At 57.0% G+C, this 15906-nt stretch overlaps 1 protein-coding gene across 1 annotated transcript; it reads left to right on the top strand.

Moving 5' to 3' along the window:
* The first annotated feature begins 819 nt into the window (after positions 1-819).
* Positions 820-13775, top strand: C6H21orf58 (chromosome 6 C21orf58 homolog). Its single transcript, XM_061193742.1, has 10 exons — positions 820-879; positions 1668-1728; positions 3011-3084; positions 3895-4059; positions 7238-7349; positions 11899-12020; positions 12372-12607; positions 12957-13063; positions 13251-13313; positions 13645-13775. Exons 1-10 carry the CDS (start codon positions 820-822, stop codon positions 13773-13775), a joined length of 1131 nt encoding a protein of 376 aa, XP_061049725.1.
* Positions 13776-15906: the final 2131 nt, after the last annotated feature.

Raw genomic sequence — 15906 nt, forward strand, 5'->3', positions numbered from 1 at the left:
TGGGTCCCGGCTGGGCAGTCCCCCTGCTGGAATCACATCCACCCTGAGGGGTGGTGCCTCGGGGTGGCCCCATGTCCTCTGAGGTGCCAGCTGAGTGCCTGTGGGGTGAGCCCACCTTGAGTTCCCACCCAGAAGCCCCCAGGCACCTCATTGGCCAGCTCCCTGGTGCCACCCCCTTGCCACCCAGAGTTTCCTGAAGTCTGCAGGGAGGTGGTGGTCGCACCCTGTCTTCCAGTGTTCTGGCCTTTACTCCCGTCTGGCTGGGAGGATCCCTAAGAAAGGCCAGGGGCTTGCTGGCCTCCTGGAGGCCATAACGGACTGAGGGCAGGGGTGGCAGGCCCCTGTGGTGCGTGGGGGATGGATGCCATGCCTCCTCCCGCACCCCATCCTCTGGGCTCTGTCCTCCCCGCCAGGGCTGCGCTCTACCCCTCGGGCCCCAGCTGCTGCCCACTTTTTCCTTCCCAAGGAGCCCCGCCTGGCCACACCTGGGGATCAGCAGTGTTTACTGGTAACCCCTGCATGGGGACAGGTGGGGCCTGGGAAGGACTCTCAGTGGAAATCTGGCAACCGGGCCTCGCCATGTCTGCGGCTCCTAGCAACCACCATGGCGATGCCCGACACTGTGCGTCCAGGGCGTGTGCCACCCCCACCCCCCAAGCTCTTCTCTGGCCATAGAGGCCAGAAGGTAAACCGAGCCCAGCGTGGGATTCCTTCAGTGACCCCAGGGTTGGGCTGCTTCTCTCTGGCTGAGCGGTTCTTCCAGAGGGAACTGAGACGGGGAGGGGGTGGGCCCGCGGCGTCCCCTCCTGTGGCCCCGGGATGCTGGACTCCTCGGTGGCAGATCAGTTGACCCGGCTGACCCTGAAACTCCTGGAGAAGGTAAGACAGCTGGGCACTCGTGTTTTTAACAGCTTGTTACAGAAGCACAGCTTTGAAAGGTAAGATTATACCTGTAACGAGCCCACTTCCAAAGCAAAACCCTTTTCAGCGGTTTTAGCCTCGTAGTGAAGAACTGTGGTTCCTTGGTTTTCCTTCTTTGTGTTTGTACAGAACCAAGTAGGTTCTCCTGGCGGATTCTGCAGCCAGGAGGCAGGCCTGCACCGCCAGGCTGGAGCACCGCCAGGGCGCCCTGACACTCCGCCTCGCGGCCTCCCGGCTTCCGAGTTTAAGGGAAGACGGGCCCTACCGGGTGCGGCGTCTCGGCCAGGCCTGGGGCGGGCAGCCAGTGGACGCCCTCAGGCCGGCCTCCTTCTCCTCCTCCGAGGGTCTGCGGGCTCCTCGCGGCTCCCCCCACCTCACCTGCCTGCTCTGTTCCTCTGCCCCCGAGGGCTGCCCACAGGGGCAGCAGGGCTCACCCCAGAACTGGCCCAGACAGCAGCTGCTCAGCCCAGGGCTCAGTGCGGCAGTCAGGGTGGTCAGGACACAGAGCCGGCCTGGTCAGGCTCTTCAGACAGCCTCCTGCAGGGGCCTGTGGGTTTCAGCGTGGAGCGTGTGTGCGTCGTATGGGGAGTGTGGCCTCAGGGTCCCACCCTGGCTACTGCCCTGCGGTCCGCCTCACACGCTTCCTGCTCCCAGCCGCTCTGTCTGGGCGCTGGTGCCCAGCCTGGCCCCCCACACCGAGCCTGCGCCTGGAGCACGCTCCTCGTCCTGCTCTCTTCTCCTCACAGAAACTGAAGCAGGAGCGCGAGGATGTGGAAGTGGGTTCTGAGGACCCCCACCTCACGCCCGGTAAGAGCCCCGGGCTGCTTGAAGCTGCGCAGGCCCCGCAGCAACCTCTGCTTACGGCGAGACTGTCCTCTAAACTTCTTTACTTTCAGAGCGGAAAGGCCTTTGTTGTGTCTTTAACACACACACACACACACACACACACACACACACACCCCCTCATATCGTATCACAGCCAGTCTGCATACCCAGGAGGGCATGTTCATCATTGCTGTTTCACAGTTGAGCGCTAGAGACACAGAGAGGTTAGATAACCAGCCCAGGCTGCCCAGCTTGGATCGGAAGTGGCCACACCTGCATCAGACCATGTTGCCCTGAGCTTGCTCTGCGGTGTGGGTGTGGAGGGCCTACCCCATCCATGTCGGCCTGCACATCCTCGGGCGCCCAGACCAGACGCCCCGTCGTCCCCAGCCTGGCTGGCGGTCAGATGCTCAAGCCACAGGACCCAGGGCAAGGACTGCTTTCCCTGGTGACGGGCTCCGGGCTCAGGGACATCTAGGCGAGGTGCTGGGGAGACACTGCTTGTTCTTTACTATGTGGCGTAGCCCCTTGGGCTGCGGGGGTTCCAGGCAGCTCCCAAGTGCAGCAGACAGAGCCCAGGGCCCAAATCCAGATAGAAAAAAAAAATCCCAAACCAGGTCACATGACCGAGGACAAGCGCAGAACATGGAACAGTACAAATGGGCCAGGGAAGTGGGGACTCCTGGAGGGGGAGTGGGGACCCCAGAGGACAGGCAGCCCGGGCATCGCCAGCTCTAGGGGGAGGCGGCAGGCCTGGGGGGAGGGGGCAGGCCCGTGCACCCAGAGGAAAGGAGCTCAGGGACCACCAGAGGCCTGGTCTCCAGGACGCTGCAGGAACCGTTCCCTGAGGCTCCGTGGACCGCGCCAGCCTCCAGGCCGCTTGGGGCTGCGGGGTGGCTCCAGGTGACAGGAGGCTGGGCTCTCGGCCCCATCCCGAACCCTGCGCGGGCCTCCTTCCTCTCGCCGCGTCCTGTGGAGCCCGAGGGACTTTCTGGCAAAGGCGCAGGAGCAACAGGGTGCTCGGGCCCCAGGGGACGTGCTCACTCCGCAACTCCCGGGTCCTTTCCCGGAGTAAGACAGACCCCCCTGAGAGACTGAGCTCCCCGAATGCCCCCCACCACTGCCCACGAAATCCCCACGGGGCAGCCCCCCGAGCTCCGTCCCCAGGCACCTCCCTCCTTCTCCGGGACAGGCGTGCAGGTCCCGGGGATGGGCGCTGCCGGGGTCTGCAGTGCTGAGCCCTGAAGCATGCGCTTCCCTCCAGGAAATGAGGATGGGCCAGAGGCCGCCCTGCGGAGCGCTCTGCGGATGAGGAAGGACCTTCTGCAGAGACTCTGGGTAGGCCATGCGGCCACAGGGAGCCTTGGCCTGAGCTCTCTGCAGCTGAAACTGCGGCCTGAGCTTAGAGCAAACACGGGCCAGTGGAGGTGGGGGCCCTTCTGGAACCCATGCTGGTTCTGATGTTTGCGACTTGGGGGTGGACAGCTGATGGACTTGAGCAGCTGAGGGGCATCACTCCCCGATCACGGACTCCATGGAGAGAGGAGAACTCGCCTGTTTCCCCTAGGCTGGGCTCTCGCAGGGGGCTGTTAGCTGAAAAAAACTGCTCTGGTTGCACACGATCAGAGGTGGAAATGCCGTGTGAAGGGTCCGGTTCCCCCGGAGTGGGATTCCAAGATGACCAGGGCTTCATCCAAACCAGAGGCACCAGCAGCAGGGAATGACCATGGGAAGGGGTGTGTTCGGGTCCAAACGATAGTTGTGATAAACTCACTGCTTTGTAGTGAAGTCGACCTGGAAGCATGCTGGAGAGACAGAATATCCTCTATAGGCTGGAAAAAGTCGTTTGGGGTCAATATCTCCTGTGTGCACCATGCAAGGGCCTTCAGGCTTTGCCTCCAGGGCCTGGCTCCAACTCCGATCCAGCTGTGCCCTGGGCCTACCATCTGATTGTGCGCCCGGGTCGGGTGGGAGGGAGCCTGGTGCACGGGGGTGGCAGGTGGTCCTGGGGCCACTCCCCCACAGGGGGCCACACGCCTGTGCACTGGCACTGTCGTGCCAGGCGGGGTGAGGGCCTGGGACACGCCAGCCCGCTCCGGGTGTCACAGCTCCCCGCCTCCGAGCACAGGCTCTGCTTTGGCGTTCCAGGAACAGCACCTCCTGGAAGAGGTCTCCAGGGCCCGCACCTGGAGGGGGCTGGACGGAGGAGCCCGTGGGTCAGTGCTGCCCCCAGAGGTGCCCCCCGTGGGCGTCCACCCCGCTGTCTCCCCGGCCCCACCCACCCTGGACCCACCGCAGATCACCCAACACCCGGTAAGTCTTCCTCGTGGTGAATCTGGGGGGCAGAACCAATGCAGGGAGGGTGCCACGCCCCCAGAGACCTCTCACCTAAGCAGGGATGGCGGTGTCTCCACACCTCCGTCTCTCGCCTCTCTCAGCACCTTAGGGAAGTACGCGGAAGGGGCCATGGGCTAAACGGCGGCAGTGGCTGCAGTCCGTGTCCGGCTCTGTCGGGGCTCATGTGTGTCATCAGGCCTCACAGGTGCCCTGAGAACTGGCTGGGGGTAGGGGGTGCTTATCTCCTCATTACAGGTGAGAGGCTGGGGTCCCAGCTCTGCCCCACGTCCTAACCTTTGTGCTAGGAGCAGAAGTATTAGGGGGTTTCAGTATCAGGAGGGCCTGAATTTGGGGAAGAAGTGTGTCAGCTCCTTTCCGAAACTTCATAATGACTGGGGAAGCTTAGCCCCTAGTCTCCAGGGCAGAATTGTAAAAGGTGGAAGACTGTTCCACTTCTGAGAGCCTCACGCCTACATTCAGCATCCTGGGTTACAAGTGATGGACAGCAACTCTGACTTTCTTAAGCAAAAGGGATTGTATCGGGGGCAGCTGGATGCCCAGAGGAAGGAAGGGTGGCAGCTGGTGCCTGGCGGGCTGCGGCCTCGGGGGTTGAGTGCATGAGGAGACGACAAGGCAGGAGGTGGGCAGGGCCAAGTTGAGAAGGTTCTGGATCGGCTGGCCAGGGAGGTTGGTGGTGCCCACAGGCTGGGTCCGTGACCTGGAGGGCGTTTATCCTCTGGGAGGGGACCTGGCAGCCCATGTGGAGGGAACAGAGAGGGAAGGGGCGTGCCAGCAGAGCCCCCAGAGCCCCCTTTGCCCCAGGAATGGTGGGGTGAGGGTGTAGGTTCAGGAGGCTCCCCCAGTCCCAAACGTGCTCTTACTGCAGTTCCTCAGGCCCAGTCATGCTTGGGTGTTTCAGTCTCAGCCCCAGTGACACCACGAGAGCAAGCAGGGGCCTTGAATTTCCCAGAGACTCTGGGGTAGGAGGTCCCCTCTGCCGCGACAGCACCGCCGCTGGGACTGCCTGCTGGTCTGTGCGGGGCGGGGGGTGGTGTGCGGGGGGCGGCCGACTGTGGCTACAGGCCAAGCTGGCTGCCACCTGTGTCAGTACGACCTGTGAACAGAGAGGGGTGGTACACTTTTAAATGTTTGGGAAAGAGTCAGGGGAAGAATGATAGTTTGTAGCACATGAAAATGATATGAAACACACACCTCAGGGTTAGTAAGCGCTTACATGTCTGGGGGTGCTTTCCAGCTACAAAGGCAGAGGTGAGCAGTTACAACTAAAGCCGTGTGGCCACAAAGCGGGAACGATACACTGTCCAGCCCTTTACAGGAAGTTTGCCAACCCTGGTCTATGCCATCCTTTCCGTGAACCAAGAGAGAAGGGACAGGGCAGGGCCTTGTGCATCCAGAAGAGGATTAAAATAGAAATCAACACCTGGTGTGCGCCCAAAATTTTTGTGCATTTATTTTAACTCAGGAGGGAAGCCAGAGGGTATTTCCAAGCCAAGATCCTTGGATGCCTCTATTAAAGCAGAATTAATGGAAGCAGGGACGAGCTTAGCCCACTAAAGCCGGGAAATGTGGGAAACATGAAAAACACCATGTCTTACTCAGCTTGGGCTCCATTACAAAATACCACAGTCTGGGTGCTTAAACATCAGAGATTTACCTTCTCACAGTCTGGAGGCTGGACGTCCCAGATGAAGGTGCCAGCCAATGCAGTTCCCATGAGCGTGCTCTCCTGGCTGGTGGGTGGCCGCCTTCTCACTGTATCCTCATGGGGCAGACAGCATCTGGTGTCTCTTTCTCTTCTTACAAGGACACCAGCCCTATCAGACTACAGCCCCACTCTTACGACCTCGTTCCCTTTATCACCTCCTCATAGGCCTCATCTCCAAATGTAGTCACTTTGGAGGTTAGGGCTTCAACATATGAATTTGAGGGGGGACAAACATTCAGTCCTTAACATTCCATGTCCTAAGTGATACCCAGACTCAAAGATTTATCTATTCAGCCATCTGTTTAACCTCTAGGGTTTCTCAGTTAAAGTCCCCCATGGATGGCTGGTGGATGGATGGGTGTATTGATGGATGGATGGTGGGTGGATGGATGGATGGATGGATTGTGGATGGGTGGTGGGTGGTGGGTGGATGGATAGTGGATGGATGGGTGGCGGGTGAATGGATGGATGGATGGATGGATGGATGGGTGGATGGTGGGTGGATGGTGGATGGATGGATGGATGGGTGGATGGATGGATGGATGGATGGGTGGATGGTGGATGGATGGATGGGTGGATGGTGGGTGGATGGTGGATGGATGGATGGTGGATGAATGGTGGGTGGATGGATAGTGGATGGATGGATGGTGGGTGAATGGATGGATGGTGGGTGGATGGATGGATGGATGGATTGATGGGTGGATGGTGGGTGGATGGATAGTGGATGGATGGATGGATGGGTGGATGGATGGATGGTGGATGGATGGATGGATGGGGGCATGGATGGTGGATGGATGGATGGTGTGTGGATGTTGGATGGTGGATGAATGGATGGATGGATGGGTGGATGGATGGATGGATGGGGGGATGGATGGGTGGATGGTGGATGGATGGATTGATGGGTGGATGGTGGGTGGAAGGATGGTAGATGGATGGATGGATGGATGGATGGATGGGGGATGGATGGATGGATGGGGGATGGATGGATGGATGGATGGGGGGATGGAATGATGGGTGGATGGATGGATGGATGGATGGGGGATGGATTGATGGGTGGATGGTGGGTGGATGTTGGATGGATGGATTGATGGATGGTGGGTGGATGGATGGATGGATGGATGGATGGGGGATGGATTGATGGATGGATGGCGGGTGGATGTTGGATGGGTGGATGGATGGTGGGTGGATGGATGGAAGGATGGATGGATGGGGGATGGATTGATGGATGGATGGTGGGTGGATGTTGGATGGATGGGGGGATGGAATGATGGGTGGATGGATGGATGGATGGATGGGGGATGGATTGATGGGTGGATGGCGGGTGGATGTTGGACGGATGGGTGGATGGTGGGTGGATGGGTGGTGGGTGGTTCTGTAGGTCACTATTCCCGGGGCACATTCAGGTAATGGGTCGTCTGGCTCTTCTAGGCACCCCCACCTCCCACCACCATCAGCCAGCAGCTGGCTCAGCACCCACTCATCGCACAGACTCCCCTTCCCCAGGCCTTCCCCACTCAGCAGTCAGGAAGCATCAAGGAAGGTAAGTGTTCGTAACGAATGTTGTCATTGGTTCATGCAATTCTCTACTGAAAAAATAGTTTTGTAAGCAGGGTAGTATTTTAGGGCCAGCTTTTGACTACTCAACTGAAGCTATGTATTTACCAACATGAAAATAATTTCACTTTGAAAAATTCTTACTGATGGATATCCCTGAGGGAAGAAGCCTGGACTCAGATTTGAAAGAACTGTGTTCCAACCCAACTCATCCAGTGATTAGCTTCCAAAAACCCTTGGTTAAACTGCTTTTTCTCTTTAAGTAACTTTTAAATACTTGAATTTTAGAACAGCTCTATTGAGTGACATAGAATAAATTGCACACTGTTAAAGTGTACAATTTGATAGTTTTGACACCTGTACACACCTGTGAACCCATCACTAAATCAAGGCAGTGAACACGGCATCACCTCAGGCGCCTTCTCCCACTGTCCTACCTGCTTTGTCACTCTGCATCAGTTTGCATCTCCTAGATTTTTGTATGAGTGGAATCACACAGTATGCACTCTTTTCTGTGTGGCTTCTTTCACTCAGTGGCACTGTTTTCAGACTCATCGCTCTTGCTGGGCGTAGCAAACCATGGCTCCTTGAAATTGCCCAGTGACCTTACATTGTGTGGATGGACTGGTTTGTTATCCTTTCACCTGCTGATGAATATTTGGGTCATTTCTAGTTTTGGTTATCACCACAAAAGCTCCATGGACACTCACATCTGAGTCTGGATGTACATTTTTATTTCTCCTGGGTAAATATCTAGGACTGGAACGGCTGAATCATGGCAGGTGTGTGCTTAAAACTGCCATGTGTGAGAGGTCCAGTTCCTCGACACCCTCGCCTGCATGTGGTGCGGTCAGCCGTGTTAGTAGGGGTGGTAGTCGGTCACTGGGGTTGTAGTTTGCGTTTCCCTAACGATGGGAGGTGTTGAGAGTCCGAGGCAGACTTGTGTGTAGAATCACCTGATGAGTGTTCTCAACTCTGTCCCCGTGACTGTAGCACCACCGTGTACGTGGTACATGCCAGGCCTGGTCCATGGCGGCCTGCAGCTCCCCAGGGGGACCGTTCTCACCGTGACACGCACGAAGGTGGCCTGGAGGTGCAGAGAGAACAGCCCGCTGGTCTCTCCTCACCACCCTCCTTGGTTTTTCCAGATGAACTTTAGTGACTGTCAGGCTCTAGAGGTGAACCCAGCATACCCTGTGCGTGTGTGTGTGTGTGTGTGTGTGTGCATGCACGCGCAAGTGTCTGTGTGCCTTTAAAAAGTGCATTTAAAATCACTGGTAAAAATGAAACAGTCAGTAAGTAGCTAGTTATTCAGAAAAGTAAAGTCACGTTCCTTACCCCACTCCTTATACCAAAACAAATTCCAACTGGATCAAATACTTGAATGTAAAAATAGGGAATCTCAAAAGTACTACAACAACCCCTTTGGAGAACTGCTGGGCTGCTTCCTATGAAGTTGGACACGCGGTTTCTGGAGCTCCACCCCACCCCACTCCCCGTGACTGCTCTCCACATCAGTTCTACCTTTTCGGAAAACTTCACAGAAAAGACACTGGTATAACGTCATACAGAAAATACATTTGAATTAACTCACCCTTTATTGTATCTCAGACCGTCCTTCTGGAATCCCTTCCTATCATCTGGGAACAAGTCTTTTACAAGGTCCTGCAGGACAGGCTTTTGAAGCTCCCTTAGTGTTCACCTTCTTTTTATTTCCCCTTGTTCTTAAACACTAGTTTTGCTGGATATTCAAGTGTAGGTTGATAGTTATTTTCTCCCAACACTTTCTAAGGACCCCTGTGATGACATTGGGACCACGCAGTTAATCCAAGATAATCTCCCTATCTGAAGATCCTTTTTAAAAAAAATTAATTTAAAAAATTGTGGTAAAAAACACATAACATAAAGTTGACCATCGTAACCATGTTTAAGTCGTGCTAACTATATTCAACATTGTTGTACAACAGATCTTTAGAATTTTCCGTAGTGTAAAACTGAAACTCTGTCCCTGGTGAACAGCTTCCCATCCCCCTCCCCCAGCCCCTTGCGCCCACCAGTCTGTGTTCCATCTTCTTGATTTTGATTGGGCTACATGCCTCATAAGAGTGGAATCACACAGTATTTGTCTTTTTGTGTCTGGCATATGTCACCGAGCATAATGTCCTCAAGGTTCATACATGTTGTAGCCTGTGTCAGAGCATCCTGCCTTTTTAAGGCTGAGTAATATCCCACTGTGTGGATGGACCCCATTTTACTTACCCCTTCATCCGTGGGTGGAGACTCAGGTCTCTTCCATCCCATCTCAAGATTCTTAACTTCGTCACATCTGCGAGTCCCTTTTGCTGTGTAACGGAACACGTTCGCAGGTTCTGGGATCAGGGTGTGGACATCGCTGGGGCCATTCTTTAGCCACCACACTATTCAGTCCCTCAAACTGTGGGCCCATTTGGGGGGTTGGGCGTTCCGGTTCTGTGCAGCTGGGCTGTAGCCGCAGTGCTGCTCTGCGTGCCTTCTGGTGAATGGACGTGCTCGTGCCTGTGGGGCACACACCCGGGGATGGGATGGTTGCTTAGGAAATACTGCCAGACAGTTTTCCAAAGTGCCTGTACCCATGTACACCGCACGGGAGGGGAGGAGAATTTCAGTTGCCCACAGCAACTTACCAACACTTGATGTTTTCAGAATTTTTCATTTTCACTAATCTGGTGGGCAGGTCATGGTAGCTTATTCTGGTTTTAATTTGCACTTCACCTTTTCATATATTTTTGGTCATTTGAATATGCTTTTTTGTGAAGTTCCCATTCAAGTATTTTGCCCATTTTTCTTTCAGGTTTTCTGCCTCTTTTATTGATTTCTAGGAATCCTTTATGTATTCTAGAAATGGGTCATTTTGACATATGTATTGCAAACAGCAAGTCCTTTTTGTGGCCCTTGCACTCTCTTCGTGGTGTCTTTGGATAAACAGAAGTTCTTAATTTTGGTGAAGTTCAGTTTTTCAGGCTTTACTCTTTATGGCTGGTACCTTTTGTGTCCTGTTTAAGAAGTCTTTACCCGTCAAGGTCAGGAAGACGTTCTTCTGTATTTTCTTCTGCGGCTGTATTTCCTTTCACATTTAGATTTATGATCCACCTGCAATGGACTTCTGTGTGTATTGTGAATTAGGGATCAATGCTATTATTTTTGCCATGGATACCAATTTGACCCCCTGCCCTTTATTGAAGACTGTTTGCCCACTGCACTGATGTGTGCCCTTGTGGTGAGGCTGTAGACGTGGGTCCATTTCTCTACCCCCCCATCTGTCGACTAATCTTGTCATGCTCGATTTTACTTGGGGGGGACCCTGCAGGGCTGATGGGGAGGGTTCCCTCTCAGAGGGCTCACTGTGGGCGGGGCTGCCCCCAGGCCCAGGCCCATGTGGGTCTCCTCAAGGGCCTTTGCCCCCTGTGGGGCTGCCAGACTCAGCTTCTGCACTAGCAGTCTGGCTCTGGCCCCCTCCCCAGAGCCCCCCGGCCCTGTGCCGACATCTGTGCCAGTCAGGGCTCTGCAGAGAAACAGAACCAGCAGGGTGTGTAATACAGCAAGAAAGACGTGTTTTAAGGAATTGGCCCACATGATTGTGGAGGCTTGGCGAGTCCACACCTTCAGGGAGGCCTGGGAGAGCAGCCTGAGTGGGAGGCTGTCTGCTGCAGCCACAGCCCCAAAGCGCCTGCGGAAGCCCCACCCCAGGCCTGCAGGCCCCATCTGCTTGGCTGCGAGTGTGAGTGGTCCTTAGAGGCTCGCCTTCCTTTGGTAAGGCCAACAGAGCCTGGAGGGCCACCTAATTTCCAGGGCCTAGTTGCTGTGGAAAGAAGCAACATTTATGTCCCACACTGACCAAAATTAGCATTTCATAGTGTCCTGAGTTGGTGAATATATTACCTTCCTGGGGTGGCTGCAACAAAGCGCCACAAGCCGGGTGGCCTAAAACAACAGGAATGTGTCTGCTCACAGTCTGGAGGCTGAGGTCCAAACTCAAGGTGTGGCGGGGCCATGTGCCCTCCGAAGGCTCCCAGGGAGGGTCCTTCCTGCCCCTCCAGCTCCTGGGGCTCTGGGTGTCCCTCTAGCCTCCGCCCGCCTCCTCTGTGTCTTGCCTCCTCTTCGGTCTCAGAGCTCCGTCTGCCTCTCGCTCAGGGAGACACTGGCCTTGGGTTTAGGGCTCCCCGGGGTGATTTCATCTCAAGATCCTTATCATACCTGCAAAGACCCTTTTTCCAAATCAGACCACATTCAGAGGTCCTGGGGATTAGGATGTGGATACCGTCGGGGCCACCACGCAGCCCAGCGGACGCACGTGAGGAATCCAGTAGCAAGAAGGCTTCACCATCAATAGGGCTCAAGAGGACATGTCTGGGAACACGCCCTGGGACCCGCAGACCCGCAGGACTCCACGCGTGCTCGCAGAGCTCTGCGTCTGCTTCACCTGCGTTCCGTTCCAGGAGCGGCCCGGTCAGCGGCGGCCGTCCGTGCGTGACCGAGCCCTCCGTGCCCTCCCTCAGACGTGGTGGAGACGATGCTGATGCAGAACGCACAGGTGCACCAGATCCTAATGCAGACCCTGATGCTCAGAGCCCTGCCCCCGTCAGCGCTCGCGCCCGCCCCCCTGCGCCTCCCGCCACAGGTAGGCCCCACACCCAAACCGAGACCAGAGGACCTGGTGGCTCTTCCTCCAGAAATCCATGCATCTGTGGAGCTCTGAAAAACACATTTCTGGCTCCGGCTCTGTGCTCCAGCTTGAAGCTCCCCAGCACCCCCAGTCCCACCCAGATGAGGAACGGGTTGCGCAGTTCAGGCCCCCTTGAGCCGGATGAGCTCTGCTGGAGCCTGCCCCCCACCCTCCTGCCCTCCTGGACCCCTGCCCACCGCTGCTCTGACCCTGACCCCATCCTGAGTCAGGAACCACGTGGGGGGGAGGGGAGCCCAGGAGCAGCGGGGGGGCCCGCTGATACGCCCTGGTGTGTGTCATGCTGAGGACCCGCAGTGGGCTCGCCCCACCGTCCTGCGAGCCAAGAGGCAGAAGCCGCCCTCTGTGCACCACCATTACCACTACGCGCCCCCAGCCCCGCTGCAGGCCAGCCCCACTCCTGGCTCCCCGGCGGGTTACTCCACGTGGCCCCCGGTGGTCTCCGCCACTGCCCTCCCTCCTGCTGCCAGCTTCCTGCCCACCGTGTGGCACGTGGCCGGTCCCTCAGTGGCCGCCCTTAGCACGTAAGTCGGGGCTGGGCTCCAGGCCAGCCTCCTGCGCCTGCGGGGCGGGAGGACCCCAGGGCCTGGGTCGCCTCTCCTCACCCTCTGTCAGGCCTGTAGCTGCAGCAGGAGCCTGGGGAGGCCTTGCCAGCTCCTGAGGGAGGGGTTGGGGGTGGGAGGTAACCATGGCAGCCTCAGTCCTAGTTGCCACGCCCGGGTGTGGACCCCATGCCCTCCTCCCAGGGGAGCTGCCCGAGGCGTGGGTCATTCGTCCAGCCCAGCAGGGGAGGGCCCAGTGTAAGCCCGGCTGTGAGGGTCCCCACCGAGCCCTGGCGGCGAGACCCCCCTGAGCATGGTGTCTGTGGGCCAGACCAGGGCAGCAGCTGCATCCAGACACACCCTCCTTCCGCTTAGGGCGGCGTCCCACGGTGTCCTGCCCACACAGGCTCCAGGCCTGTGACCCCACGGCGGGCTCGGGTGAGTAGCAGGGCCTCGCGCTCCCCCAGGGGGCTGTGAGGGTCGCGAGGAGACACGGGGACTCATCAGGAGACATGGCTCAGGAGCCAGGAGAGAAAAGGTCGACTGATGTAGCCACACAGAGCTTAAACCTTCCTGGGGGAAAACACCATGAGCAGAGTGACACTCGTGGTGCCCGGTGGCCCAGGGGAGAGGCTCCGGCTCTTCACAGGAAAGGAGCAGCTGCAGGACATGTGCCTGGTGTGTCTGTGTGAGGGCAGAGCTGCAGGCTGGCTCACTCACATAGCTTCTCCTCCTGAAGCAAAGCACCGCAGGCCGGGCCGAGGCAGGGCCGTCTTCCATCTGCCTCTGTCTGGATTCTCCCCACGGGACGAGTTACCTTTACTCCACTCTCGGCTCCTCTTTTATTTTTTTCTGGTGGAATTATGCTTCCTGGATGCTTTAATATAATTTTCTCGCAAATGCCATTTTCAAGTATTATGCATGTTTTCATTGGCCCCTTTTGGGATAAATCGTCTCTTTCCCCAAGTTCCACACGAGCAGGAGCCCTGCTCCGGCCTTGCATCTTTGGACCCTCGCAGTTGCCAGAAGGCTCGTCAGAGGAAGCGAGATGACCTCGGAATTGCCCTTTGGCTGCACGCAGGCTCCCCCTGGGCTGACCTCGCCCCGTGCAGCTGCCCAGCGAGGAGAGGGCCGGGGCCTGGATGCCTGAGTGCAGCTCGTCTCAACAGACAGCCGGTGTCTCGTTAAATGTGCAGCTAAACGTCTGAGCCAATTTCCTTATTTTCACATTGATGTTTTCTTTCTTTCTTTCTCCCCCAGCACTGCGGCCTGCGGGGGGCGGGGTGGGTGGGCACCAGGGAATTCCCATTCAGTTTGACATCTTCCAACATGGCTTTTCCCTTTGGTTTTATTTCTCAACGTAATTATTAATTCAATGGAGGGAAGAGATTTGACAGAAGTTCATCATCTTTGGATGGTCTGGTAAATTGGAAAAACTCAGTTTTGTTTATCTCCCAAGTCAGGAAAACCCCGCTCTTCCCTCCTGTGTCTTTCTCACCTGTGAGTCTCCTTTACTTTCACACAGAACATTTCACTCCCGTCACCACATGTGTGGGGTTTCCCCACATCAAGCAGTCCTCTGTGACCCCCGCATGGGTGTCCTACAGTTCAGTCCAGTTCTGACACCACCCACCTGGAGATGGTGTCGGATCCCACAGGTTAAGGGCTCAGTCCCACAGGACTGTCCTCGCTTCAGACACCAGTCACAAATCCAGGTTGCCACCTGTGTCCCCGTGGAGTGGGGTGCGTCACCCTCCTGGTATGTGGATGTGTCTGCCGCCCCGGCCGCCCCGAGCCTTATGCTGTGGGGGCTGCATGGAGGCCTGATCCATGGGTAACTCCATCTCTAATCCCCTCCCTACTCTGGAGAATGGGCGTGGGGTGGCCCTGTACGCTCCAAGGTTCTCATCCTGGCTTGGTCTTCCTGGCGACCAGCCTCCACCCAGGAGCCACCCAGAGTCACCTTATTAGGACAAATGGGGCTCCTGGTGCTCTTGTCACTTGGGAATTTACAAGGAGCCCCATGTCAGGAGCCAGGGGCAGAGACCAACGTACGTGTTTCCTACGACCGCACACCTGGCCTTGCTGGGTCAACCGGGATGAAGGAAACATGTTCCTGAGTCCAGGAGAGTCCGGTGCCGGGAGAAGCCCGGCAAGGCCACCACTGGGGGGGCCTGCAGGAGGGGCGGTCACTGCTGAGGAGGGCCCGGGGGGAAAGCACCCCGATGCATGCCAACCTGGGGAAGCTGAAGAGGTCTGAGCAGGCCCTGGGAGTGAGGGTGGGGCTGCTAGGGAGGCGGGTTCTGGGGTCCAGGTGCAGGGAGTACAGTGGTGGCATGGCGTGATACTGCAGCATAAGACAACATGTCTATCTGGTTTTGTCCTGGTTCCTGGCACAGGGATCGTAAAACCTTTGTGATTCCTGACTGTGCTAATGAGGTGACTCAGGGCGCTGGAGAGCTTCAGAATGCGGCTGGTCGCCCGAGGAGCCAACCCTGATTTGAGCTTGGAACTTAGGCCCCACCCCCCACCTCAGGGAGGGAAGAGGGGCTGGAGGCTGAGCCAATCACCAGTGGCCAGTGATTTAATCAAGCCATGCCACCGTAACAGAACCTCCACAAAACCCCTAGAAGATGGGGCTGGTGAACACATCTGGGGGGTGCACCCCAGCTCCATGGGGACATAAGCTCCCAGATGTCACCCTATGGATGCCTCCATCTGGCTGTTCATGTGTGTCCCTTGTAAGAAACCAGTGTTTCCCTGAGTTCTGTGGGCCATTCTAGCAAATTACTGAACCAGAGGCGGGGGTCGTGGGAACCCCTGATTCCTGGTGACGCTGGACAGTGGGTCCCCTGGTCTAGAGTGGGGGGCAGTCTTGTGGGCCTGAGCCCTCCACTTGTGGGCTCTGCACTGGCTCCTGGCAGTTAGTGGCAAGTGTTGTGAGAAAACTTCCTTTTACCAGCTGTGCCTGGTACCCTGGCGGGGCTGCTGGCGGGGGTCCCCTCAGCAAGACGTTGAGGACACGAAGCGAGAGGCACTGCACGTGCTCGGCAGCCTGCGGACCTGGCACGGCGCCTCCGGGGTGTCACGGCCTTGGGAGCTGAATCTAGAACACACCTAGGACAGTAAAGGGCTGGGGATGCCGGCGACACCCAGAGCAGGGGCCCTGCTCTGGCAATGCTGGGTTTGCAGGAAGCTCTGGGACGTGACAGCACATGCCCGGGCAGGGTGGGCAGGAACGACCAGCGGAATGAAATAGAACCAAGAGGCCGCGCAGCTGG

This window comes from Eubalaena glacialis, chromosome 6, assembly GCF_028564815.1.
Source record: "Eubalaena glacialis isolate mEubGla1 chromosome 6, mEubGla1.1.hap2.+ XY, whole genome shotgun sequence".
NCBI lineage: Eukaryota > Metazoa > Chordata > Mammalia > Artiodactyla > Balaenidae > Eubalaena > Eubalaena glacialis.

Bases quoted from the DNA above. Each gene is read 5' to 3' on its own strand.
- C6H21orf58 (XM_061193742.1), top strand. From the start codon at position 820: ATGCTGGACTCCTCGGTGGCAGATCAGTTGACCCGGCTGACCCTGAAA. The intron at 1,729-3,010 runs GTAAGAGCCCCG...GCTTCCCTCCAG, and splicing joins GGACCCCCACCTCACGCCCG to GAAATGAGGATGGGCCAGAG. The intron at 7,350-11,898 runs GTAAGTGTTCGT...GCCCTCCCTCAG, and splicing joins GTCAGGAAGCATCAAGGAAG to ACGTGGTGGAGACGATGCTG.